Genomic DNA, 26,568 nt, shown 5'->3' on the forward strand with positions numbered 1-26,568 from the left:
CGCACACAGGGGCATACGCACGTGCGCACACATGCATGTACACTCATAGACACTCACACATGGGCATACACACATGGGCACATGCATTTGTGCACACACACAGGCACATACATGCGTGCACACACGTGTACACGCACAGGCACTTTCGGGCTCGGTATATTGAAGCTAGGTGGGCAGTTGAGTTGTGGGCTGGGTATCGCAAGCCCCTGGCACAGAGCCCAGCACACCGCAGGCGCTCAATAAGTGTCTGTGGGTTTCAGCAAGGCCTCCTGTCTCTGGGCCCAGCAGCAGCTCAGAGGCCCAGGCAGCGGTGTGGGGGTACCCTCCAGCCCATTGGATCCTTGGGCTCGCAGGGGTCTCACCCTCCAGCACACTTGAGCCAGAGTGACCCTCCTCAGGGTGCATCTCACCTGTCACTCCCCCTTCCCACCCTTCTGGGCCTCCCGAGGGCCTTTGTGGAGACCCTCTGCAATCTGGGCCTCACCGCCCCTCTCCAGGCTCAAACTTCACCCCCACCCCACCAAAGATCCTCGGTTTCCTAAACACCCCAAGCTTGGTCTCACTTCTAAGCCTTTGTCCATACTCTTCCCTCTACCCGGCATGCCCTTCCCGCACCTGGCTTATCTTCACTTGTGCTTAAGAGTCCATGGAGGCGTCACCTCCTCTGAGAAGCCCTCCTCCCCAACCCCACCTAGATTCCTCGAGTCAGCCTGGATCAGCCTCATCTGGCAGAACTGGCAGCATGTTTCTCCGAGGGGTGGGGCCTGGAACAGTGAATGCCCTGGGGTTGGGAGTGGGTCCTGGGAAAGGGCCAAGGGTTTGTTGAGTGGCTAAGTGAGTGGGTTAGCCACACTGGCCTCCAGTCAAAGCTGCTCACTCTGGAGAAAGAAGGCCGGGTCCAGGGGCTCCGGGGTTCTGAGTGCTTCTCTTTCCTCATCCAGCCCAAAGGACGATTTTCCCACACTCCCTGGGGACCAGGAAGCTCCCGCCCACATTGATCCTGTGCATGACAAATACTTAGGCTGGATCTGATTGCTTCTGCTCCAACCTGTTCCAAGCCACCCATAGGCACTGCTTGACTCAGGAGGAAGGGAGAGGTGAGTAACCAGCCCCTTCCTGCCCACCTGCACACTCCAAAGGGCCCTTGGCCTCCCCCATCTGCCCCCCACCGCCCCTCACCTCTTCACCCCCAACCCTGTCTCGGAGACCCAGGAAGAGCCAGGTCATGTTCCAGTCTCCTGATCAGGTCTGTGGGAAGCAGGCAGCCGAGAAGCTCAGTAGGTCCTGGGGAGACTGGAGCCACCTGGGGACAGTCCCTTTATTTGCCCCCTGCCATGGTGCATGGAGCCATCCAGAGTCCTGACCTTTACCCCAGGAGTCCCGAATCTCAGACCCCCTGCACCTGCTGTCAACTCTGCTTCCACAGGGAGCCCTCTTCGCGGTCCTTCCAGACCACGGCTGGTCCACCTGCCCCAGCTCTGGGCTCTCCGCATGACCCCTGGGTGGGCAGAGGACAGGGGACATGGTCCCAGGCTGCGAACGCATGTCCCCCGTTTGCACTGTGTGGACTAAAATCGTCCTTGAACACAGGCCCGCGATGCCGAGGGCCGGGATGTGAGCCACTCCCTCGCTGACCCAGGGCGCCCTTGCCCCTGTCCTGAAAGGCCCAGACAGCAGGCCATGGGCTCCCTGGCTGTGCCCTTAACTGCGGGAGGGGCTCCGCTGATGTCTGCCCCCTGTCTCCGGCCCCTGATCTTGAGCAGCTTTCTGCTCCGCTGAGCCGCAGTCCACACGTGGCAGAGAGGACTTTGGTTTGACGTTTGGCCCGTGGCCTGGCTCCTGGCTGCAGGGCGGGGCGTGGGGCAGGGAGTCCTGAAGGAGCATCTGGTTCCTCATCAGGGGAATTGTGTTTGGCCCCAAGGTGGGGTGGCTGTAAGGGGGACCAGCACAGCCCCGTGGAGGGACAACTTGAAGCCATGTGTACCTACATACCGTGGGGCTTGGTGGGCCGGGCCAAGGGGTTGTGGGGGAGGTAGCAGTGTCAAATAGGCAAAACTGGCATTTCGGCAACTGCCGGCAGCCTCTTGGTCTGTGGAGGGAAGCGGGAGGGGGTGCCAGAGCAGTTCCCAGAGATGCTCCTGTCTCCCTGCCCCTCCTCTGGGTCTCTGTGCAGACCCTAGGCCGGGGGCAAGCCAGGCAATGCCCGTCTCCTCTCCCCTTGTCGTCGTCTTTGCCCTTCCCAACACCCTTCTCCCCTCCTGTCCTTCTTCCCAGCCCCTGTCCCCCACCCCTCGCCACTTCCCCTCTCCACCCTTGCCACCTAGTACTGCTCCATGCGTCAGAGCTCCTGCCTCCTCCGCCGACCTGGGAGAAAAGCAGAAGGCGGCGAGGGCGGGAGGAGGCGGCCGGGGTCCGGGCCGGGGGGCGGGGCCAGCCGGGGGCGTGTCGGGCTCAGCCAATGAGAGCACGGAGGCCGCGCCGGCGGGGGCGGGGTGTCCCGGGTCAGCCCCGGGGCGGGGCTGGAACTCACCCCAGGAGGGTAATTGTCCCAGGTCCCCGGGAGAGCCGGAGTCCCGGGCCACCCCAGGAAGGCAGGAGTTCCAGGTCACCCTGAGCGAGGGTGCCGAGCCCAGGAAGGGGCAGGCCCGGCTCACCCCGGGAGGGCTCCCTGGACCTGCGCCGGTGCCCTTGCTGCCCTAGAGGAGGCAGGCACCGGAGCTCACTCATTCACTGTGGACCCCTGCCCAGCCAGGGACCCTTGAACCGCTGCTCGCAGCCTCTGCCCCAATCCCCCCAGTCTCCCTGCACCCTGGGGTGGGGACGGCAGCTGGGCACAGCCCTGAGTCCCCTCCTTGCTCTCACCCTACCTAACTCCTGGGCTCCGGATTCTGAAGGGCACCTTTGGGGTCAACCGTACAGTCAGGTGTTAATTTGGTATAATTTTATGGAGGCCCCGGTGGAGCTGAGAAATCTGGTTCCTGCCGAGTGGGACGTGGGGAGCAGACAGGGCAGGCGCAGGGGGAGGCAGAGCGCCCGCCCGGAGGGCCTGGAAGGCTGAGCAGCCCTCACCCCACCCCCAGACCACTCCAGGAGTGCCCGTGGGCTCTGGCTGGAGGACCAAGGGAAGGTGGGCCTTCCCCCGAGAGTATTTCTGTAATGCTGGCGGGGTGGGGGGCGTCTCTGTGGACCCACGGAGCCCCACCCCCGCACAGAGACCCAAGCTTGCCCCACACCCTCAAAGGCACCTACCGAGCTGCAGTCAGTGGCCACTCTGGGCCTCTGTTTCCCGCTAAAAGTGGGGTGCTGGTGCCTTCCTCTGTAACGCATGCTGGGGACAGGGTCTCCATCTCCCAGCCCGCAGGGGCTCTGTGCCCAGAGACCCGGAGTTGGGTGTGAAGGGAGAGGGCCACCTGCTGTGTTCTCCAAGGGCGAAACTGGCCCAAGGTCACAGAGCAGGTGACTGGAGAGCTGCCTCGGGGTCCTGCAGCACTGTCCTCTCCCGCAGGCCTTCTCCTCAGGGCGAGGCCAGGCCGGCGCCGCCCGCCTCCTGCCCCGTGACTCAGCGCCCTCGCCCAGCACAGCAGGACTTTTGCCCCGTGCCCGCTCCGCTGGTCTCCTGGTCACATCCCGCCAGGGGCTCCCGCAGCGCCTGTCCGGGATGCAGGGAGCCAGGGCCCCCAAGGCCCACGGCCAGTCCTTGGATGCGATGGGCACTCTGGGGCGGCCCTGGGTCATCCTGCTCACCTATGTGCTGACCGCCATGGAGCTCTCCTGCCTCTTCCTGCAGTTCTCCATCATCCCGGTGAGTACCCTCCCGGAGCAGCCCCGCCGCCAGCAGGCCCTCTCCGTCCCTCTCATCCTCCATCTGTGCAGTGGCAGGGGCCGGGGGTGGGGGGGTGATGCTCCCAGGCCCTCTCCCTGGGGGTCCCTGCCATGCTGAACCCAAGTTAAGGGACCCAGGAACTGTGCCTCTTGACCCCTCATCAGCACGTCCTGTGTTCTGGCTGCTCCACGCCCCCGGAGAAGGGCCGTAGGGAGCCACCCCCACAACCACACAGCCTCCTTGTGGCAGCGCGTCGCTCCTGGTGGCCTAGCTCCCTTCCTCCCGCCCCACCCAGGGGCCTTTGCCCTATCGATCCCTTGCCCCAGCAGCTGCTTGGCTCGCTTCCTCATTCTCTTCAGGCCTCTGCCTGGGTCTCCTCCAGGATGGGCCCTCCCCCGACACTACCTGGTACCTGGAACCACTTCCCCTCCATCCCTGGGCCTCGTTGGTGCGTGCTCAGGCAGATGCCCACACTCGCAGCCTATTCCATGCCATCAGATTCGTTCTGTCTCCCTCACCAGGACGTGAGGGTGCGGCTCGATCCATCTCATTCTCTGCTGCCTCCCCTGGTCTGGAACTGTGCTTGGCCATAGTAGGCGGTTGGTAAAGCGACCATAGACAGCTGCCCGGTTCCCATCCACCCACCAGCCATTCAGTGCACTCTTGCTCATTCGTTCAGCAAACCTCTGGGAGCTGGCCCAGAGGGTCCCACCCTCCTGGTGCAAGAGCATCTGAGGGGCTTTGGAAGCAACAGATCCCCAGAGTTCTGCAGGAGATTCTTATGAGCAGCCCGGGGCTGGGGATGGTGGGGGTATATCGTCCTTGTCACCATTCCCAGCATGGCAGGAGGCATGGTTGAGCCTGACCCCCTCTACCTGCCTCCCAAGCCCGGCTCACTCCCACCGAGTGGCCTGGCCGAAGCCCTGACGTGCCCCCCTGCCCCCCCCCCCCCGGCACCTGCAGCCTGGGCAGGCCCCATCATAAATGGGTCCCAGCCATCCCTCTTGGCAGGGTTGATGTGGGAGTGACGAGCGGACAGTTAATATCCTGGGAAAGACGGGCACAGAGCAAGGACCTCCCTCCTGGGGAGAGACCGTGTTTGTTCAATGAATACCCACTGAGCACCTACTGTGCGCACCTGTTCTCAGAACTTGGAGTGTGGCACAGTGACCGCAGGCTGAACAGTCCCTCCCTTGCAACGGGCAGTCAACTACGCTGGTGTGAATGGCAGGGACGGTGACCCCGCCAACAGTAAACAGTGGGCAGTCAAACTGCTGTGTGTTAGATGACAGCCAGCTGCAGAAAGGGTTTGGGGTCAGGAAGACCTCCCTAAGAAGGCGACATTGAGTAAAGGAGACAAAGGAGCGAGCCCAGCCTGTGCAAAGGTCCTGGGGCAGTCACGAGGCCAGAGCAGCTGGAGATGGGTAGTGGAGGGGAGGAGCTGAGGCCAGAGAGAAGTGACGAGGACTCCAGGAGGGTGGTGGCAGTCGGGGAGGTGAGAAGCAGCTAGAACTGGGACCTGGGGTAAAGGCTGAGACCAGAAGTGGCTGATAGATTGGAGTAGATGTGCAAGAAAGAGGAGGTCAGGGCTAAGGCTGAGGATTTGGACCTGAACCCCCGAAGAGTGGAGGCATCAGTGATGCAGCAGAGGAGCCGGTCTTCCGGGAGACCGCAAGCCAGTTCTGCGTGTGCTGAGTTCGGGGTGGTTTTAGAGGGCATGGAGAGCCGGGGCAGCTCAGGAGAGAGTCTTGGGTCAGGGGTGGAGACAGCGACCTCGTCAGGGAGTGAGAGGAGGTGGAGGCCGGGGAGCAGGAGGAACCAGGACGGTCCAGAGCAAGGAGCAGGGAGGAGCCCCCCCTGGAGGGAGCAGAGGAGGCCCAGGTGACCTCCAGGAAGGTGGAGGGAGCGCCTGGTGGGGGTGGGGTGGGAGAAGGAAGGGGAGGCAGGCGGTGGTGAGGAGGGGTTTGCTGCAAAGGGAACAACAAAGCTTTGGGGGCAGTCGCTGGAGGCGAGGGGTGAAGAGAAAGGAGAAATACCAGCCAGAGACAGAAGGCGCAAGGGGAGGAGCGCCTGGGAGCCCTGCCCTTGAGCAGGCCAGAGGCTGGAATGTGATGCCCGGGGCATGGTGGCTCAGGGGGGTGAGGACAGCGGACAGGTGGGCAGGGGTGGTCTCGGGAAGTTCTGCTTCCTCACAGCAGCGGGATGGGGAGGGCAGGGGAGGAGGAGGCAGGGTCTGAGGGAGAGAAGGAGGGATGTAGTGGGATGGGGAGAGAAGGGACTGCCCGGGGCACGTGCCGTGATCGTCCAGTCAAGTCCACAAACAGAGGAGAGCCCAGCAGACGGAGCGGCCCCGCTCACACAGGAGGGGAGGGGTCTGCCCACGGCTCTGGGACTTCCGCTGCACCGGGGAAGACCGGCTTAGGGAGAGCACACGGTGTGGGGTTGCGGGACGCAGTGTATTCGCGTCCTACGGCTGTCAAGACTGAAAACTGGGTGGCTCAGAGCAACAGAGGTTTATCGTCTCACAGGTCTGGAGGCCAGAGGTCCAAATCCACGTGTCACAGGCTTCCCTGTGACAGGAAAGCCCGTGGGAGGGACCCCTCCTGCCTCCTCCAGCACCTGGCGGCCGCAGACATTCCCTGGCTGGTGGCCACACACCCCAGTCTCTGCCTCTGTCTCTTCACATGGTCATCCCTCTGTGTCTGTGTCCAAAATTCCCCTTTACACACGGACCTCAGCCGTATAGGACTGGGGCCCACCCCGAGGACCTCACTTTACCTGGCTCACCTCTGTAGAGACTATTTCCAAATAAGGCCACATTCCCAGTACTGGGGATTAAGACTTCAAGATATTTTGGGGAGGGCACAATTCACCCCATAATAGCTGGGATTGCTGGAGGGAGGGGTCAGGAGTCAGGAACTCAGAGGCCAGGGGCCGGAAGGAGCAGCTACAGGACTATTGAGGTCACAGAGGATTTGGGCAGCATAGGACAGGAGGCCCGGGGTCCCCATGACGCCTCGGGTTCCCTGGAGGCACGCTGCACACTGCTGTTTTCCTCCCCAGAGGGGCGTCCACACAGGAGGGGCCGGGAGGGGCTGGGAAATGGGCCACCTCCTGGAGGCCATCAGGGTACTTTGGGACAATGTCTTGGTGGCCCGGAGACACTAGTCTTCACCATGCAGTTTTGAGACAATGAAGCCAAAATGGTAGGGGTGGGTGCCTCTCCTCGCCCGTTTGAGGCCTACCCTGCAGGGGAAAATGAGGGCCAGCAGCTGCCTTCGCTGACCAGCGTGTCCCTGGAGCCTGGACCCGGAGGTCCCGATGGGGACCCCCCCGACAAGAGGAGCAGCCAGGTCCCAGGGTGCAGGTGCCTTCCAAGGCACACCGAGGGGTGGTAATAGCCAGACCCTCAGTTGCCTCCCACCCGCTGCCCACCAATGACCCTGGATTCCAGATCCTGGGCTCGTTCCCATGAACCACCCCCCACCCCGGTGTTTCAGTACCTGTCTCGGAGCCTTGGCCTGGATTCTGTCGCCTTTGGCTACCAGCAGACGATCTTCGGTGTGCTTCAGCTGCTGGGTGGGCCGCTGTTCGGCAGGTACAGTGGGGAAGGGAAGTTTGAGGGGCCCTTGCCCCACAAGGACCTGGGCCCAATCCTCGGCGGTCATGGGCGGGGTCGTCCCACCGGGGTGACAACTGCTCCTGTTTCACAGATGGGCACGCTGAGGCACAGAAGAGCTTTGGCCCCCTGGAGGGCTGGGGGTCCCCCGCCCATGACTGACACTAATTCTGGTTTGTGGGGAGACAGAGGATTTAGCTGGTGCGACTCACGCCTGTAAACACCCAGCCCTGCTGAGCTGGGTGTCCCACCGGCAGCTTTTATGGACATGCAGTTCTGGAAACTGGGGCCTTCGGGGTCCCAGGCAGGAGCTCCGAGAACTGGGGAGCCCCCAGACCCCCACTAATCTCAGTGCTGCAGGGGCGCTGGGCTCAGGGACATGATTGCAGACATCTTCCCGCAAACCAAACAGTGGCAGGAGTCAGATCGCTAGAGTGATGCTGGCAGAAAAGAAGTCAAGTGAAACGGGGGGGCTCGGGGGGTCAGCTGCCTAGGGACGGATGGAGGAAAGCTGGGGCCTGGGAAACGCTCTGTACACCACACACATCCCCTCGGTCCATTCAGGTCCCACAAGGAGTGAGAATGCCACCCCGAGGTCACAGAAAACTGTCCCATTGGAAGGATGGGGAAACTGAGGCCCTGAGAGGAGTGATGCCTGCCCAGGGCCCCCGCCCACCTTCACAGGACCCCACCCTGCCTGATCAGCCCTGTGGGGAGCACTGTAGCCTGGCTCCCTGGCAGCCCAGCATGGAGGGCAGAGGAGGGGGGAGCCAGCCTGATACCTGGAGGCTCACAGGTGTGGGGTCCCCCAGGTTTGCAGACCAGCGTGGGGCGCGGGCCGCGCTCACGCTCTCCTTCGTGGCGGCCTCGGCACTCTACCTGCTCCTGGCAGCCGCCTGCAGCCCAGGTCTGCCCGGCGTGGCTTTGCTTTTTGCCTCCCGCCTGCCCGCCGTGCTCATGCACACACTGCCAGGTAGGGCCCTCTGGGGGCAGGTGCGAACAGTCAGGACCAAGTATAGGCCTTCGGGCCTGTGGCAGGCCCAGGGGTTGCGATGGGGGCAAATCCAGGTAGCCTGGGCAGAGGGCGGGACCAGAGGGAGTGGGGGACCTAGCTGTGGGGCATGGCCTGAACCAGAGGGTGGGGCGAAGGTCACTCCCACGGTGCTAGTCTAGTCCGGAGAGCAGGACACAGGTCCCGGGATGAGGTGGGGGCGTGGCCTGGGGGCAGGGAGTAAGGTGGGGGCGTGGCCTGCCGGGGGATTGGGGGGGAATGGTGCTGTGGGGGGCTTCCAGAGGAAGGTGACAAGGAGGAGGAGGTGATGTGGAGGCGGGTCTGGGGTACAGGGGATGTGTGAGGAGGCGGGGCCTGGCCCGCAGGCCGCATGGGGTCAGCTAGGCAGGCCGCACCCCTCAGCCCCGCCCCGCCCCCAGCCGCCCAGATGATCATCACGGACCTGTCTGCGCCCGAGGAGCGGCCCGCGGCCCTGAGCCGACTCGGCCTGTGCTTCGGCGTCGGCAGCATCATCGGCTCCCTGCTCGGCGGGACCCTGAGCGCTGCATACGGGTGAGTGGCCCGGGCGGGAACAAGGCCGGGGGCGGGCCAGCGGGGCAGAGTGCGGGGGACACTGGTTAGGGCGGCCGAGGCTGGGTCGTTTGGGCGCTCTGGACCCTCGGCCCAGCCTCGCCACCACCGGGGCCTCGGTTTCCCCATCTGCACGTTGAGCAAGTCAGGCCGGCCAGAGGGTGACCCTCTGGACCTACCCGGTGGGCGTGGCCGGAGGGCGGAGCCTGTGGCCCCTGGGCCGGGCTTGGCTAGCTCAAGACCGCCTCCGGCGGCTTGTCCCCAGCGGTCCCAGGCTAGGGGGCTCTGCCTGGCGGTCCTGGGCCTGACGGAGATCAGGCTGGCCCGACAGGAAAAAGGACGGCAGCCCCTGGAGGCTGGATCCCAGGGTGACAGGGGCCCTGTGATGGGGACACTGCAGGCAGCCAGACCCCGAGCCTCTGGAGAGTGTGAGGGCAGCTTGAGGGGGTTTAATAACTGGTGTGTGTGAAGTAAAGGCCTCTACGGCCCCCCGCCCCAGCTTGGCACACCCAGAGGTCCAGGGTCTTCCCAGCCCCAGTCCCGCAGCCCCTGCCCTGTAAGTCTCAGATTCCGCCCAGCACCTTGAGAGCACCGGGCCGGCAGCCCCCACACGTGGTCTGCAGAGTGGACCCACTCCAGGGCTCCTGAACCTGCGGTAAGGCTGGACAGAGTGGTCTGTCCAAGCGGTCCTGGGTGCGCCTCCTAGGGGAAGAGCTTACCCTTGGACCCAGGACGCCCAGCCCTGGAGAGGCCCCATGCTGTGCCACCCACATCCCTCCCCATCCACGATTGCTCCCGTGCCCACCCAAAATTGGCTTCCTTCACAGGCGTGGACTCTGCGCCTCTCCATCCGGGCCAAGCCTTTGGTCTTGGTCTAGGGGGCGAGTGGCCCGCCCAGCTATGGGTGGAGACCCCTACCTGCTCCCTGACGAGAGGCCCTGTGCCAGCTGGTGACCCACCCACCCTGTGTGGGCCTAGGGGAGCTGCCCTGGGACTCTGTTCAGAGGAGGGGCCTTCCTAGTGACGTGATGCCAGCCCCTGGGCCTGAGTTCCCCCAGACCAGCCCCAACAGTGGTGGAAGAAACTGGGTGATGGCTGAGTCCCAGGGACTGGGGGAAGGGAGGGCACGGTGGCCTTGTCACAGCACCTTCTTCCCTGGAGGGAGATCTCTGTTCAAGGCCCCTCTCCCCACCCCGCCCCAGCATTTTCATCAGAGCCTGGGTGGGGACAGCTGTCTCTGCTGAGCGCCACCGTGAGCAAGAGGCTTGGGAGGGAAGGCAGCACCCCCTCGTCCATTTGTTTCCTCTCTGACTTTGTTAAACACCTGCTGAGTGCCCCTGAGATTCTGGGTACAGTGGGAAACAAGACAGGCTGAGTCCTCGGGTGACAGGAGTGTGATACGTATTCCTGTAACGTCAGGTTGAATTTCATGGTGTAAAAAGTATTACAGTAGCATCGGGGGCCAGATATACAGGTGGTCTCAGTGCCTCTCCTGAAGGAGGTGAGGGGGAGACAGGGGGACATCTGGGGAGGCAGAGGCAGCAAGTGCAAAGGCCCTGAGTGTGGGGAAGCAAGGAGGCCCGTGTGGCTGGAGTGGGAAGCAAGGAGGCCCGTGTGGCTGGAGTGGGAAGCAGGGAGGGGATGGAGGAGGGGTTAGCAGGAGTCCAGGCCATGAGCCCTGGGCGGGCTTGAGCAGGGGCTAGGTGTGACCTGGCCACTGTGTTGAGAATGTAGGGGCTAGGGCCACCGCAGGGAGAGCGGGGGGGGGGGGGGGGGGGGGATGGCGGCCGGACCACAGACGGCCATAGAGGGAGAGGGCAGAGGCCAGGCCCGGGCTCAGTTTGCTGATGAGTGGGGTGTGAGTGTGAACTGAAGGCTGTGTCCCGACTCTGGGGTGGCCCTGGGGGAGCCGTGGGCCTTGCTGAGATCTGAGCAGCCCGGGGAACCTGCGGGAGGTGGGGCTCCGTCAGGCTGAGTCCGGCGCCCATTAGGAGCATGAGGGAGCCCTGGAGTGGGCCTCTGGGTAAGGGAGTCTGAGCTGAGGGGGAGGACAGGGCTGTGTCCTCACCGGGGTGGTGTCCAAGCCCTGAGAACTGGTTCAGATTGGGGCTGGTGCCGAGCACTTTGTGCAAGGGGCCGGGGGTGAGGAGGAGGCACAGTAAGAAAAGAAGGAGATCCCAAGGCCGGGAGGGGCCCGTGACTGTGGATTCAGCCTGGACCTGCGCTGCCTCTCTTTGTGCGCAGGCGCGGGAGCCTGACTCGGTAGATGGATCAGGGTCAAGAGAAAGAGGGCCTCTGTCCCCCCAGGGAGAGAGAAAGAGGGCCAGGGGCCACGGCAAGGAGGGGGCGTCAGGGCATGAAGAGGGTGCAGGGCAGGGAGAGGCAGGGCAGGAAGGAGTCCCCCCCCACGCCTCACCCCCACCAGGAGCCTCAGTCCCCCGGGCAGGTGGTTCACCTCCCAGCCCGCTACCTGCTACCATGGGCCATGGGGCATCTTTCCTCGCCTCGCCAGGTACTCTCACCTGTGAAATGGGCCCGTCAGCCCTCGCTCACTCCCAGGGGTGCTGTGGGGTGTGAGGGCCGGGCCCTGTGTCCAGGGCGCACACACGCACACGCTGGCCTCCCCTTATCAGCCCTGACCCATGCCACCTCCTGTCATCATCCGCCTTTTTCTCCATCCCAGATGCTGACCCAGAAGACATCACTCACTTTCCTCTCCCTCCCAGTAGACCCCAAGATCACCTCCACCCCTGCCCTCACCTTCCAGAACATTCCATTAGCTTCCCTATCTTCTTTCATCCCAAGATCTTAAGGCACTTTATAACCTTGACACTTCCTTTGATGGGTGGGGAAACTGAGGCCTTAGAGAGGGTGAGGCTCCTCCATGGAGCTCCGGGTCCCCGTACAAGGCCCAGGCTGCGGGGCCCAGGAGAGGCGGGCTCCAGGACCCTGAAGACCCATGGCAAGGGTCACACACTCTCCTCCTTGCTGACCTGCAGCCTGTTAGGCCTCCTGGCACAGCCAGTGACAAGGTGTGAAGGCCACATCCCCACCCTCCTTCTCCTTCCTTCATAAGAACCGAGGCACGATGTGAGGTCTGCCTGGCTGCAGCACCCTCCCTGCCCATCCCCCCACCCCCATGTCCAGTCCCCCCCCAAAGGCCCCAGCCATGCCCCACCCCCACTGCGGGGAGAAGGTGACGGGAGGAAGTGGCCTTGGCAGCCACAGCTGTGGGCCTGGCAGTGGTATAACTGGTTTGGGCCCAGCCTGGAGCCCGGGGCTGGGAGGCCTGGCTCCCGCAGAAGGCACAGATCTGCACCCTGAGTCACTCAGCAGGTGGGGGGAGCTCTGCGACTCGTGGCCCTGAGCCCAGCATCTCACAGCCTGGGGAGGCCTCCATCACCCCTTCCCCACTAGTGAGCCGTGTGCCTCGGGGATAGGCAGCACCAGCCTGCCGAGCCCACCAGAGTCAGGTCCCGGGGATGGGGTCCTGAGGAAGGGGGGTCCTAGGAGCCAAGGAAAGACAGGGGGAGCCACCTGTCAGAGGCTGCTGATGGTGGAATCAGGCAAAACCCGAGGCCTGATGGTTGGACTTCATGTGGGGGACCTTTGGCAGGACCCCTGCTCCTCTGAGCACGGAGGGGCTGCCCCACACAGCCGGTCACAGGCACAGCTGGGCCCACAGTCCGAGGCCCTCCAAGGTGGCCAGTCATTTAGTCCCGGGAGAATCCGAGCACTGGGCTGGGGGAGCATCCAGCCACAGACCCTGGAAGTCAGGCAGAGCCGGGTCTCAGTGTCACCTGCCAGCCTCCTGGGCACTAACTGGCCGGCAGGTAGCCCCACTCTACCCCCAGCCCCGAGCTGCGCCCCCTGGGCCCTCAGTGATCCAGCAGGTGTTTACCTCACTCGGTAACTGGAGGCCTGGGCACGCCGGCCTCCCTGAGGACCCTTATCTCAGCCGGGCAGTCTGGGCGAGGGGACGGGAAGCTCTTATCCTGAGGTTCCGCCCCAGCGACACGCCAGCTTCCGCTGAAGTTAATGAGTAGACATGCCAGGCTGCCCTGAACGGCTCTGGGACAGGAGTGACTCACGGGTCACCCAGGCCTCCTGCCCCACTTGGTGCTCACGAGGGCTCAGCGAGACTGTGCAGGGCCAGCCAGGCCAGCCCAGGGGCGGCGCAGACCCTTCAGAAATGACCTGGGTGTTCCAGGCACCGGGAAGTACACAGGGCACAAATGGCCAGTGGGAATGGGGCCGGGGCCTCAGCTTAGACCTGAGAGGTAGAAGTCAGCCGTTGAAGGAGGGGCTGGGGCAGTGCTGGGGGCAGAGGGGAGGCAGGGCAGAAGCCCCGGGCAGGAAGGGGCTGGGGTGCGTGGAGGCCTGTGCAGGCCGCAGTGGAGGGATCGGGCGCTCAGGGACATGTGGCTGCCAAGGGTTATGCCAGACATGGCTTTAGGGTCTTTGTCTGAGATGTGGAAGCCAAAGGGAGGCTGAACGAGGAGTGGCCCCACATGACTTCTACTTTCAGACTTTGTTCTAGCCACAATGTCTCGAGGCGTGGATTGGGCGGAACAGAGTGACCTCTGCCCCGAGCCCCAGGCTGGACATGCGGTGACTCTAGAGAGCATCCTCACAGCCAGATGTTATGTGAAACTGGCTCTCAGCTGATCCCAGCCTGTCCCCCAGGCTGGACAGAGAGGGGCGCGCAGCCCGGGAGGCCCTGAGCCCCACCTTCGGCCAGGCCAGGGGGACCTTGGCTATGGACAGTCCCCTCTCGGGGCCTTGAGCAGGTGGGATGGGCAGCTCCAGCTTCACAGGGAATTGTCACCCTGGAGCCGGCAGGAGCCCGGACAGGGTCAGGTGAAAAGGACAAAAGCGCAGAGTCCACCCAGAGTAGGCGGGTGGCCAGGGCTGTCGTCCTCCTGATATAGTCCCGTCGGCGAACCCTGGGCCTCGAGATAAGGATGAAAGGCAGTGCTGCGGCCGCCGCTGTTGGACCAGCACTGCCGACCTTCCTGAGGAAGCGTGATTCCAAGGGGACACGGGGTGGGCAGGGATCCGGGACAGCCAGGCAGCCCCCAGTGACTGGTGTAGCCTTGGGGTTGGGGACAAGGTGTCCTGGGAGGGTGGGACCCCAGAGTTCAGCCCTCATTTGCATCTGAGGAAAGGATGTTACCCAGGAAGGTAGCTACAGAGAAGGGCAGGGGGACAGAAGGACTTGGGTGCCCTGAGTCCTGCCTGGTACCTTTTCACAGCATCCGTGAGTCCGTCCGCCCAGCCTCTGTCCATCTATTCAACCAAAAATAAAACGGGGGTGGACAAAACCACGCTAATGGGTGCCTGCCCTCAGTTTGTAAAACAGGGCCAATGAGCCAACAAAAACCCTGCAGCCTCACCCGTGTGACCCTGCATCACGACAGTCCCCACTCTGGCGGTGCGTGGACCGGAAGGCCCTGGGGAGGGCACCCGGGCTGTGTCCTGGAGGACAGAGCGGCACCCAGGGTGGGGGCGCAAGGCTGGAGGGCATTCCCAGCGGAGGGGACCCTCCAGGCAGAGGCTGGAGCTGCTGCTGAGCCTCCCTTCCGTGTCGCTCTCCTTTCTGGCGTTGTGTCCTGGGGGAGTCAGAGAGAGCTCTGAGTGGGGAAGGACACCTCGGCTCCCCGTAGGGGCCCCCCAGGTCCCTGTTCTCCTTTCAGTTCACAAGCCACCGTGCAAGGGACAGGCGAGATCCCAAGAGAAGGGGCCTGGCTCCCTGCCACCCGCCCCTCACTTGTCACCAGCCTCCCAAAATAGCCATCTAAGTGGCTGCCTCGGCTCCCTCGCATTTCCGGGGCATCTGGCAAAGAAAGCAGGTTTTGTCCCTGCCCGGCCAGGCCCTGAACAGTGACACCCAGGCCCCTGGGGCCAGAGTCCTGAAGAAAGGGCCCTTCTCTCTGGGACCAGCCAACAGGGCTGGGGTGTCCCTGCTCACGTCACAGATCAGTTCCTGATGGCCAGAGGAGGGGGCTATGGGGCCTGTACCCAGCCTTGGCCCTCCCCAGGCTCTGAGCGGAGGCCTCACTCTGGGGTCCAGCGCCCTCTGACCCTCAGGCCTGGCCGTCAGTGGAAATGCTTGTTCATTTGGGACCCCAGCGGTCAGAAAGTGGGAACACCCAGTGTCCTAGGCGGTGAGCGCTGGCCAAAGATGGGCCGGTGGGGGCAGAGAGGGCTCAGTGGCACATGCAGGCTGGACAAGTGTCAGCGTCACCACTGACCGACTATGTGAGCCCAGGCAGGTCCAAGAAGCAGGCGGTGGCCGAGGCCCACCCTCTCCAGTGCAGGGGTCCCCACTGGCTTCCCAGAGCCCTTCCCCTCTCAGGTTTCCCACCGGAGCTCTGGCAATGGGGGTGTGTGTGTGTGTGTGCACATGTGTCCATGTGTGCATGCGTGTGCACCTGCATGTCTGTACGCTCATGCAGCCAGGCACAGAGGGCCAGGAAGGCCTCTCTGAACCCTGCAGAGGCCTGTCGGGAGGAGCGGGTTGCGTCTCCCAAGACGCTGACGAGGTCTGGGGCTGGACTTTGTCCATGTGAATGGCTCACCCATTTGTTCCACCATCTAATGCCCACTGGGGGCTTGGCACAGGGTCCCACTGGGCCCACTTGCCCTGAGGGGCTGGATACTGGCCATCTGATGGAGTGAGCCCTTCTCAGAGGACGGAGTGCCCACTGGGGAGGAGAGATGGGGTGTCCTGGAGAAGGGCCCTTGCAGAATGTATAGGTGTTTTCTCTGCTGCTGAGGGCCAGGGTGTTCCAGCCATGCACCAGCCTAGGGGGCCAAGCAGCCTGGCTCAGTAAGAATGTTTTGCTCCTCATATTCCCCTGGGGAGGGTGCTGGGCTGGTCCTCAGGAGGAAATGGTGACCATTCAGAAGGGCCAGCCCCCAGCACCTGGTTCCCAGGTGACATGGCCTGCCCACACCTTCCAGAGGGGTCCAGGGCAGAGTTCCCATGTGGTGACTCCTGGAGGGGAGAGAAAGCAGAGGAGAGAGCCGGAGCATGGTGGTGGTACGGGCAGGTGGGTGGCCTGAGGGTCGTGTCCTGGGCCCTGTGGGGCCAGCGTGGCCCACCCCCTCCAGGGAGCAGGTGGGCGAGAAAGGGGGCTCCTGAAGCCCACTAAGCTCAGGCCCCTCCTTGCCCACGAGGGGAAAGAGATGGGATGGTTCCCATGACACAGACGAGGCCGTGCGGCCGTCCCACGGTCTCCCACGCTGGTGGAGCCCAGATTCAAATCCAGCCTCTTGCCGACCTGCCCAGGCCGGGAGCACACGCACACACACACACATAAACGCGCACGCAGGTCCTGGGGGTGTCTTTCCTGCCCCTCAGTAGCCTGAGAGCCAACCGTCCCCCCAGAGAATCCGCCCCCACCCTGCAGGGGCTCATCCTGCCTCCCCCGCCACCCACCCTCAGAGGCCCCCAGGACCTACATGCTGTGGCCACCTAGGGCTGCAGCCACCACGAGGGGTCAGGATGGCGAGAGCTTCATCTGTTCCTTCATCGTCACCTGAGACGTGTGCCCTGAGGGTCCTGGTCCTGCCCTCTGAGTTGCAGGCTCTGGGGACGTGGGTGGCGGAGTTTGAGCTGTTCTGAGCCATCGAGGCCTAAGGGTGACTGAAGGAGCAGGTTGGGGAGATACTGCAGGCGGCACCCACACCCTGGGACCCTGCGTGACTGTGACTGTCGTCCCCAGCATTCAGTGTCCAGCCTTAGTGGCTCTTGGCATCAACCTCCTGGGAACCGTCCTCAGCTTCACCTGCATCCCTGCTAACACCAAGGGGGCCGGCGCCCGTGCCCAGGCTGCCCCGCCAGGTAAGCCCCGCCAGGTCTGCTGCGCCGGGATGCTTGCCAGTGGAGGTGTGAGCCCGCCCCTCCCACCAGCCTGCACGGGGACCTCGGGCCAGGCCTCTGCTACTGGAGCCCTCCTTCAGGGACAGCCTGTACCAAAGCGTCCACAGTAGCTTCCTGTCCACTGAGGCAGGTGTGGGGGCTCCGGGCAATGGGCCTGTGGGGCATGGGGGCATTCAGGGCCACTCATACCCTCTCTCCATCCTTGAGCCCCTCCGGGGGCCGAGCATTTCCTAGCTGCCGACACCATCAGAGCCGAGCTGGATGTGGTCTTGGAGGGGTCTTCGTGGAGCAGAGGATGTGGGGGTCAGACAGGCTGGGGGCCCAGGCAGGGGAGGTGTTAGGAGGGATGGCCTGGGGAGGCCTGCGCAGGACTGGGAGGGACCAGGGGGTGGGCGGGGGCACGTTAGCCAGGATCCGGAGGCCCACAGCAGCCAGGTGCCATGGCGAGAGGGGAGCACCCAGGTGGGGACAGGGCGCATGCAGCCAGGTTGGGGCGTGTGAGGCTCGATATGCCTCCTGGGGCTTCGCGGAGGGGCCCCTCCAGGGTGTCCCAGCCCAGCCACTACATGCCTGGCACAAAGTAGGGCCCTGTGCCTCTTGGCCCAGTGTCCGAGGGCACGTTCTGGAATGGAGAGACCCAGCTGGGAGCCACGCTGGGACAGGAGGACCCTGAGCCGTGGCTGTGACCGAGTGACCCAGAGTCAGGAGGGAGGACCTGAGGTGGGGGCCAGCACACAGGAGGGCCCGGGAAAAGCCGGGCAGGGAGAGGGCAGGGGGCAGGGCCAGCCAGACACATGTGGGAGGCCGATGGCACAAAAGCGTCCATTGGGTCACTCGGCGCCAAGAGTGGCCCCTGCTCCCCTGTGCCTGCCTCACTGGCCTGGTCATGCTCTTGCTGGGCTGGGGAAGCGAGGGCCCAGGTCCCGGCCAGGTTGCCTGAGAGCAGAGGCGCTGGGTTTCCCAGGCGCCTCCTGGAATTCGGGGGTCCTCAGGGTCAGCAGGCCTGAGGGCCCAGACCTGGGAATGTGGTGAGCTGCCCGTGCCCCCCAGGGGGGCCAGTGGAGAGGGGGACCAGGAGTGTTACCAGCTCGCCTTCCTGGGAGCAGGCGCCGAAGCCAGAGGGAGGAGAAGCTGCTGCGAGCTCCACGCGTGACGGGGGGGGACTCTGTGCTCCCCCAACCCTGCGGCCCGGGAGGAGTGACACCTGCAGGCCTGGCCCCCACAGCCAGGACGGGCAGGCCGGGGTCTGGGCCGAGGGCCTCTGGGTAGTCTGACGGGCCTCTCCGTGCCCCAGGCAGCTCCAGGGCCAGCGTGTTCGACCTGAAGGCCATCATCCGCCTGCTGCTGCAGCCTGGCGTCCTGCCCGTGTTCCTGGTCAAGGTGGTCTCCGGCTTCCCCTCAGGTGAGTCCCGACTGCCCGGGGCGCAGTGGAGAGTTCTGGGCAGGGACCGGAGTCCACGCTCAGGGTGGCGCCCTCCCTCTGCCCTGCGCCCCGGGCCCCAGGCCGGCCTTGTCTCCTGCCTGCCCTGCCCCAAAACCAGTGACATTTGTCCCCGAGAGGGAGATGGCCTGGGTCTCGCCAACGTGGCCGTGCGGGCGAGGAGGAGGAAGAAGGGAGGCGCAGGTGCCTTCCTGCTCTCGGGCAGCCCCTCAGGGCCACTCACTCCAGCTTTACAGCCCGTCTGGCTGTCATGCCCGGAGGTTCCCAAGTCCTCTGGGGACAGTCTGAGAGGCAGAGAAGGCAGTGACTGTGACGGGGAGCACGTGTTCTGCAGACTCCTGTGTCTGGCCGTCCGGTGAAGTGGCCATCTCTAGGGACCCTGAGGGCATCACCCATCACCATCGTACCCATAGCGACCCCTCAGAGCCCCTCTCTGGGGTCCTTAAACTCGGGGAGCAGCCCAGACAACAAACTCATGAGGTCCCATTCAGGTGCTCTCAGATGCTGCACGTGGGCTGAAGGGCTGAGCCCTCGCCCATGCGGGGAGGTCTCCCCACGGCCCTGCGGAGCTGCTGGAGCTCCTGGGGTCTCGGGGTCCAAGGCTGAGGCAAGGAGCTTCGCGGCCAGCTCCGTCTCGGACCCAGGCCAGCTCTTTGGAGCACGGTGACTGGAACCGCATCACTGACATCAGTAAAAGGGCCTTTAAGGGCCACCGGTAGGTCTGGGGCCAAATCCTCCCACATCATCAGCCCTGGGTTCCCGTCCCCTGACTGCCCTCCTCCGGGATGCCTTGGGCTCCGGCCACCCTGTCCATGGGTAGCTTCCACACCTGCCTGCTCACAGCCGACAGCAGCCCACAGGGGAGACACTTCCCCCACCAGGGATCCAGAAAAATCTCAGGGAAGGCTCTCATTGGTCCCACTGGGGTCACATGCCCCTCCCTGAACCTGTCACTGTGACCAGGGCCCCTGGTACCCTGATTGGCCACCCTGGGGCTCCCACCCCAGCTGACAGGAGGAAGGAGAGGGCGGGACAACAGCAGCCTGATGCCCCCCTTGCCCCCCAGGTCTCTTCATGGTCATGTTCTCCATCATCTGCATGGACTTCTTCCAGCTGGAGGCCGCCCAGTCCGGCTACCTCATGTCCTTCTTCGGGGTTCTCCAGATGGTGAGTGGGTGCCAGGTGCACAGGGCAAGCCACGGGGTGGGCGGGGGGCTCCAGACGTGATGGACCCCATGCCCGCCTGACTCGGTTTCTCACCAGTGCTCGTGCTGTCGTGCGCTCCCCTTTTTTGGAGATTCTGCGCTGTTCACTTCCGGCTCCCCTCCCACCTCTCTGAGCAGCCTGGCCCTCTCCGCCTGCTCGCGGCTCCCAGGGTCTGCTCCCAGGCCACTGCACGGCCCCAGGCCTGAGTGCCCGCAGCCTCCCTGCCCCATCTGCCAGGGGGGCCCGTCTCAGGGGCGTGAGGCTCTCCCCACTGGAGGCTGGGAGGCCTTAGCCTCCCGTCTGGAAGCAGGTCAGGGGTCTGTGGTCCACTGAGTGTGCATCTGGGCACCAGCAGGGGACAGGACCCGGCGGGGAACAGGCCCTCCTGGGTGGTGGGGGGCGTGTTACAGGAGAAGGGCCGGGCTCTGCATCCTGCCAGCCGTGTGACCAGGGCAGGCTTACCAGGCTCTCCGAACCCCCATCTGTCAAACCATAGCGCCCTTCATGGGCCGTGGGACAGAGTAAAGGAGCTAATGTGACAGAGCCCCTGGGGGGGGTCCCATCGAGCGACGCTGTCACTCTGTCATTATGGGATGTCTGACCCTCACAGCTCCAGGTCTGGAGGTGCCAAGAAGCACTTTAAAGTGGGGCGGGTGTCCTGCCTGCCAGGCCCAGGGCGAGCCCTGCCCGAGCCCAGCCACCCCCAGCTCCTCCTGGGCATCTGGACCAGGCCCTGGGGCGATGGGGACAGGTGGTGACGTGCCGCCGTCACCCGGGACATCTGCCTGACAGCCGGAGCGCGGGAGGGGCTATTCTGGGACCCGCCTGAGCCGGGGAGGGGCTCCCGACCTCTCCGGAAGTGGGCGGCATTCCCGGCACCTCCAAGCCATCTGCTCCCCTGCCTCTGGGCTGGGGACTGGCCAGACCCTCCTGCTAAAATAGCTGCTCCTGGGAAGGGCCAGCCCCCACACCATGTGGGAGGAGAGGGCCCCTGCGCTGTGGGCCGGGAGGGGCCGCCCTGTGGGGAGAAACAAACAATAATAATACCACTCCGACAGTGAGGGCGGCTGGAGCCATGCTGCACACGGCTGCCCCAGCCTCCTGGGCCAGGGCGCCAGCCTGAGCTCTGTCCTGGACTCCCTGGGCCCGGCTGAAGCCAGAAGACCCCTCAAGACCCTCAGGGACAGACACTGGTAGCCTCTGGCCTGCCACGGCCACAATGGTGACCCCACTTGAGAGGTGCTGGGCCTCCGGCATCTGTAGGGATGGTGACCGACACTGCAGGGGAGCCGGTCTGGTGGTGGTGGGATAGGAGTGGGGGAAGGAGCCCCCGGGGAGATCTGAGGAAGGGAGGAGGACCTTCGGAGAAGGAGCGGGGAGCCTGCGGTGTGTCGGACCCCCAGGCCCTAAGTCCAGCTGGGGTGGGGGCAGCTGAGGCCTGGAGCCGTGTCTGGAACCTCTGCCGGTGGAGGGCAGGGCCTTGGGGGCCCGGGGGCTTGGGGCCTGGGTTTTGTGTTTGCAGAGAGAGGCCTGAAGCCATCATCTGGCACCTCCCTGCCCCAACCATGCTTCAGCCACCACGGCCGCAGGTGTGTCCACAACCCCCCGGGGTTGGTCATTGAGGGTCCCAGAGAGGCAGCCCGCTGAGGGCGAACCATGCCTCCCCCCTGGTCCCGCCCCTGCTGCCGCCCTCCGCAAAGCATCCCCACCCCGAGGGCTGGCCACTGCAGCCTGATCCCAAAAGGGCCATGGCATCCCACCCCTGCTCCCTGTGGCGCGGCGGGGCATTGGGGTTGGGAGCTGGTGGGGAGTGGCAGCCCAGATGGTCCTAATGCGAGGGGACAGCGGTCACCCCGGTGGGCTTGCAGACCCCTCTGCCTCCCAGACCTTCCTGCGGGAGCCCCCGCTCAGCCTGCGTCTACGCTCCAGGCCTGGAGCCACCGGGGGGATAGGGACTTCCGTCATACTGGGGGGAGACCGCCACCTCTGCACCTGCTGTGTCAGGGGTGACTGACCAGGACTCGAAGGAGTCTGAGGGTCCTTGGAAGGGCAGAGGGGCCGTCAGTGGGGGGCTCTCCGCTGGAGCAGAGACCTGGAGATGAGGGAACCACAGTGGGGGGGTGGCATGTGCAGAGCCCTGGGGATGGCGACACACCCGTGGCCGCCGTGGCTGAGCCGGCCTGAAGGGAGAGGACTGGGCTCTGAAGACCCAGCCAGGGGTGGTCAGAAGGGCCAGGAAGGGCGGGCTTTACTGGGAGGGGGCCGGGGCCGCGGGAGGCTGAGTGTGGACCACCAGGTCCCTCCGGCTCTGGCTGCCGTCAGAGGGGCCAGCGCGGAACCGCTGCTCCGAGTGGCCGATGGCACCGCGAGGGCAGCCCTGGAGGCTGGGGCAGGGCCAGCGAGGAGGGGGAGGGAGGGCTGGGAGAAAGCGGAACATCTGGCGAGTTTGTTAATTCTCATTTCGTGGGATAAGCTGTGAGGCACGGAAGTTTAGGCTTCTTTCAAGTTAATAGGAAAATCGGGAGACAACACCGATACGTTAGCGTCTTGGTCCGGTGTGTGTAGGAAATGGTGAGGCTGATTTCAATCTCTCGCACTGTGATTTCCTCCCAGGCGTGCTACACTCAGGGAAACCTGCCAAACAGCCCTTCCTGTAAACAAACAAACAAAACTGCGAGAAAGCAGGTCTGAAAGTAGGATCTTTTTTTAGGAAGGACTTCCATGGCTCTGGTTTGAAACAGTTTCCTTATGCCAAGCGAGCAGAGTGGTGGATCCTGTTCTGCAGGACTGGGCCCGCCCCCAGACACACAGCCCAGCCAGGGGCACTGACCCCCCGCCCCTCCAGCCCCACGGGCACTGACCTCGAGCCCCCCAGCCCCGTGGGCACTGACGGCCAGCACCCCCAGCCCCGTGGGCACTGACCCCCCAGCTCCCCAGCCCCGCAGGCGCTGCCCCCTGCACCCCCAGCCCCACAGGCACTGACTGCCAGTGCCCCCAGCCCCACGGACACTGACCTCCAGCCCGTCCCCCTAGCCCAGTGGGTGCTGCTCCAAGCCCACAGTGCCCTGGGCACTTCCTGCCTGCCTGGTGGAGGAGGTGAGAGGACCAGATAGGAAGCCTCACCCTGGCCTGGGAGCGGCCTGAGGGCTGGGCCTGCACGCTGAGTCACGTTCCTGGTGTCCCTGGGTGTCCCTGGTGAGGGCCCTTCCTCCCACACTCATGCAGAGGAGCGGGGGGCAGGAAGGGGAGCACCGAGTGGACGCCTTAACCTTACCCCAGCTACTAGCTGTGTGGCTGTGCCCCGGGGAGGGCAAGGAGGACACAGCTGGGAGTGGGGGGCTGAGTGAGGATGGGGGTAACAGCAGGCGGCCTCGGGGAGTCTGGCTGCCCCCTGCCTCTGGGGACCTTGCCTGACCAGGCTCAGGACCGGGCACTGGGTGCTGGGTGCCGGGTTTCACTGTCCACCATCCTGGGTTCCACCCCAGCTCCATCGCTGGCCAGCTCTGGGACTCTAGGCAAGTGGCATCAGCCCTCTGGGCCTCAATTTACCCAGTTGTAACTGGGGTAGTGGCCTTCTAGGGTGTGACGAGGAGGTCCAGTCCCCAGCGCAGGGATAGCCTCCCTGTAGACAGTAGCTGATGTGCCTTCAGGGGCCAGGCCTTGGTCCAGTCAGCTGGGCAGAGGACCCCACAGAGTCACCAGGACACTGGGCTCAGGTCCCAGTCCAACACTGCTGTCTGCACCCTGGTCTTCCTGTCCATGAAATGGGCAGGTCCCACCTCCCAGATCAGGGGCTACAGAGGAGGCTGAGGAAGAGCGGCTGGAGGGGAGGGGGCACACGGGAGCCAGGTGACACGGGAGGGGGCTGCACAGGGCCATAGTGGTCCTCGGGCTTGGGGTGAGGGCCACGCTGCGAGCATTTTCAGATGATCAAAAACGTTTTTTGCACCATAAGCCATGGCCTCCCCCAACCCTTATTGGCAGTTAACTGGCCCCTCTTGGACTGAAATGTTTATCACGCCTGAAATATAAGAGACGAGATTCGTTTTGTGAGTGTGAAAATTGGACCTATGAGTGGCTGGCCAAGCACGTGTATGTGCATGTGTGTGTGCACCTGCATGTGCGTGTGGGTGTGCATGTGTGTGTGTGCGAGCATGCATGTGTGTGCGCGTGCATGTGCAGGTGTGTGTGTGTGCGCGCGTGCACGTGCGCAGGTATGCATGTGCTTGTGTGTGCACAGGTGTGTGACACACACCCACCCCCACCCTCCCGCTCTCCCCCGCCTAGGTCATCCAGGGCCTGGTCATCGGGCGGTTGAGCCGCCACTTCTCGGAGGCCGCGCTGCTCCGGGCCAGCGTGCTGGTCTTCATGGTGGTGGGGCTGGCCATGGTGAGAGCTCCCCCTCGGGCGACCCCCCAGAGAGCAGGGTCCCAGGTTGCTCCCCTGACCCTCTGTACATGCCCAGTTTGCTCTTGAGCCCCTAGGCCCCTCATCCCCTCCACCCCCACCCAGGGCCACTTCTATGGGACCTCAGGGATGGCCCTCCCATCCTGGTCCCGTGTGGCTCCTGATCACCATGACCACCTGCCCTGCCCCATGCCAGGTGCTGATGTCCAACATCTTCCACTTCTGCCTGCTGATGCCCGGCCTGGTCTTCAGCCTGTGTGCCCTCAATGTGGTCACCGACAGCATGCTGACCAAGGCTGTCTCGGCCTCCGACACGGGTGAGTGCGGTACCCCAGGCCTGGTGCGGGGCGGGTCGTGGGGAGACCCCGGCCCTCCTCTCTGGGAAGCGTGCTGGGCAGTTTCAGGTGGAGCAGCTGTCCTGATTTCCGGCTGGGTCTGTGCAGACCCAGTGGGTGCTGAGTTGGGTGGGCGGCCAGGGGTCCAAGTGGGCGGGATGGGGGTGGTGGGCCGCAAGAGCCCTCAGGTGAGAATTCTGCCCACCACCCAGCCGAGCTGGGCCCCACCAGCCCTGCACCAGGCCCTGCTGACCAGTCCAGGGCCAGGCCCGAGGGATGGGAGCAGGGCTTCTGGGAGGTGGCATCTGACCGGGTTCTGAAGCATGGGTAGGATTTCACTAGAAAGGGAGAGTGACATTCGAGGCTGGGCCCCAGCTGAGCAGAGGTGTGGAGGTGTGGGTCAGACCGGGGCCAGCAGAGGCCGCTTAGGAGGACAGCCCAGCGGGCAGGGGACGCGAAAGTGCCAGAAATGGGTGGTCGGCACAGGGAGGGGCTTGCCTGGCAGGCTGGGAGCGGGAGCGGGTCTTCAGTCCCCTCCCCAGCACATGGCTGGCACAGGGAGTGTCCTGAGTGAAGGAGTGAGTGAATGAATGCACACCACTAGTGAAATCTAGGAAGCCCCAAGGCCACCCAGTAGGACAAATGGACCCCCAGCCCTCACTCTGCACCCAGCTTTCTTTCTTGAGGCCTAGGAGTCTCCCATCCAGACTGGGGGGCCCTGGGCCTGAGGGTCCTGAGGTTCCTTCCCCCACTCTCTCCTGGGCTCCTCATGGGTTGAGCTGGGGGCTCCTGCGGGCTGGTTGAAGTCAAAGGCCTCCCAGCAGCAGGCCCAGAAGGCCCAGGGGGCCTGGCCGACCTTCAGTCCATCCACCTCTTTGTCTGAGAGGAGCACATTGAGGTCTAGAGGCCTGGATGGGAACAGAGCGGCTGACAGGCAGCAGCTCTTCTCAGGGCTGCCTTGGGGGCGTATGGGAGGCCAGGCTGGTCTTGGAGGGCTCCCTGGAGGTGGTGGGCTGGCACTCTGGCGAGGCTAGGAGGAGGAGCCTGGAGAGATGGGGGCAGGTCTGGCAGGGAGGAGGGAGGAGCAGACCCAGGCCACTAGCGCCACACTGTGCCCCAGCACCACCCTTCAGCTTCGAAGGAGCCAGGCGCTGGTTCCCAGCGTCAGCCTGGGAACCGGAGACCGCAGAGGGGGCGGTAATTGCTCCCCGGTGTCTGCAGGGCGTGTGGGCGATGGGAGAGGCTGCTCTTAAATTTCCCCCACCCCAGGCCCTGAGCCCAGGCGGGGCCTCACCAGGCGGCTCCCAGCTGACCCGGCCCTGGCTTTCCACCTCCCGGAACCCTGGGTTTCTGAAGCCCCTGGAGCCAGCGACTCTCCGGGCAGATGCCGTCAGGGTGGACAGTAGCCACACACATGCTCGCCCACCCAGGGCACAGCTGACAAGAGGGGCGTGGAGATGGAGCAGTCAGGGAACCGGGCATAGGCAGCTAGGGGACCCTGAGAAGTGGGTGCAGAGAGGCAGGTGGGGGTGTGCCCCCGAAGCCCCTCCCAGCCCTGCGGGAGGCGTTCCCTCCAGATGTATGTGGGCGGTGGGGGCTGTAGGGGGAGACACTGGGATGTCCTGGCCCACCTTGCACCCCAGCCCCAGCCCTCACCGCAGTGGCTCAGAAGGACCTCTCCTTGCAGGCCCACCTGCCCAGGCCCCCCGCACCCACACTGGGGTGCCATCTCCCTGGCAGGCCTGGGAGAGCAGACCTGGCCCATGACCCATGGGCCTGTTCCCAGGCTCCTCTTGTACTTGGGAACTTTCAGGGGCAGAGCGGAGGCTCAGCCCCACATCCAAGAAGCACCCAGTGTGGCCCCTGCGTGGCTGGGTGGTCCAACCCGCAGGCCCAGGTGGAGGGAGCTGGGGGCAGAGAGGGAGGACAGGCAGCCTGGGGAGGCCCTGGCTGTGTCCAGAAGGTGGGCAGCTGAGGCAGTGATGCTGGGGGACCTGCCCAGGCCTGACTTACCCCCCTCCCTGCCCCACAGGGACCATGCTGGGCCTCTGCGCCTCTGTGCACCCACTGACTCGGACCCTGGGGCCCACCCTGGGCGGCCTCCTGTACCGCAGCTTCGGCGTCCCTATCTTTGGCCACGTGCAGTTCACCGTCAACTTCCTTGTCCTCCTTTTCCTCTGGAGGCAGCCTATGCTTCAGAAGATGGACAAAGTCCGGTGACCACAGCCCCTGGGGCGCAGACTGGCAATAAACTCATTTGGGACCTC

The 26,568-nt window shown here is 64.4% G+C and overlaps 1 protein-coding gene and 1 long non-coding RNA gene across 4 annotated transcripts; one reads left to right on the forward strand and one right to left on the reverse strand.

The window, feature by feature from the left end:
- The first annotated feature begins 861 nt into the window (after positions 1 to 861).
- Positions 862 to 26,568, forward strand: SLC22A18 (solute carrier family 22 member 18). Of its 3 annotated transcripts, XM_070564504.1 has the most exons (11): positions 862 to 1,097; positions 3,506 to 3,802; positions 7,324 to 7,421; positions 8,255 to 8,415; positions 8,874 to 9,006; positions 16,755 to 16,873; positions 18,207 to 18,314; positions 19,420 to 19,520; positions 23,847 to 23,948; positions 24,163 to 24,283; positions 26,334 to 26,568. In XM_070564504.1, the coding sequence occupies exons 2-11, from the start codon at positions 3,659 to 3,661 to the stop codon at positions 26,519 to 26,521; spliced, it is 1,275 nt and encodes a 424-aa protein (XP_070420605.1). In that variant the 5' UTR covers positions 862 to 1,097; positions 3,506 to 3,658; the 3' UTR covers positions 26,522 to 26,568. The 3 variants fall into 3 exon arrangements, with proteins under 3 accessions (XP_070420605.1, XP_070420606.1, XP_070420607.1); XM_070564505.1 differs by lacking the exons at positions 23,847 to 23,948; positions 24,163 to 24,283; positions 26,334 to 26,568 and adding exons at positions 19,617 to 19,869; positions 20,618 to 21,148; XM_070564506.1 differs by lacking the exon at positions 862 to 1,097 and having other exon boundaries at positions 3,503 to 3,802.
- On the reverse strand, positions 6,661 to 13,032 carry LOC139074408 (uncharacterized). Its single transcript, XR_011524000.1, has 3 exons — positions 12,926 to 13,032; positions 7,327 to 7,525; positions 6,661 to 7,069 (listed from the first exon to the last, which is right to left on the reverse strand). It is a non-coding gene; the product is annotated as an uncharacterized lncRNA (long non-coding RNA).

Source organism: Equus przewalskii, chromosome 11 (genome assembly GCF_037783145.1).
Source record: "Equus przewalskii isolate Varuska chromosome 11, EquPr2, whole genome shotgun sequence".
NCBI classification, from domain to species: domain Eukaryota; kingdom Metazoa; phylum Chordata; class Mammalia; order Perissodactyla; family Equidae; genus Equus; species Equus przewalskii.

Excerpts from the sequence above, each read along its gene's own strand:
- SLC22A18 (XM_070564504.1), top strand. The coding sequence starts at position 3,659 with ATGCAGGGAGCCAGGGCCCCCAAGGCCCACGGCCAGTCCTTGGATGCG. Across the intron at positions 7,422-8,254 it reads GGTGGGCCGCTGTTCGGCAG|GTTTGCAGACCAGCGTGGGG; the intron begins GTACAGTGGGGA and ends GGGGTCCCCCAG. Across the intron at positions 9,007-16,754 it reads ACCCTGAGCGCTGCATACGG|CATTCAGTGTCCAGCCTTAG; the intron begins GTGAGTGGCCCG and ends TGTCGTCCCCAG.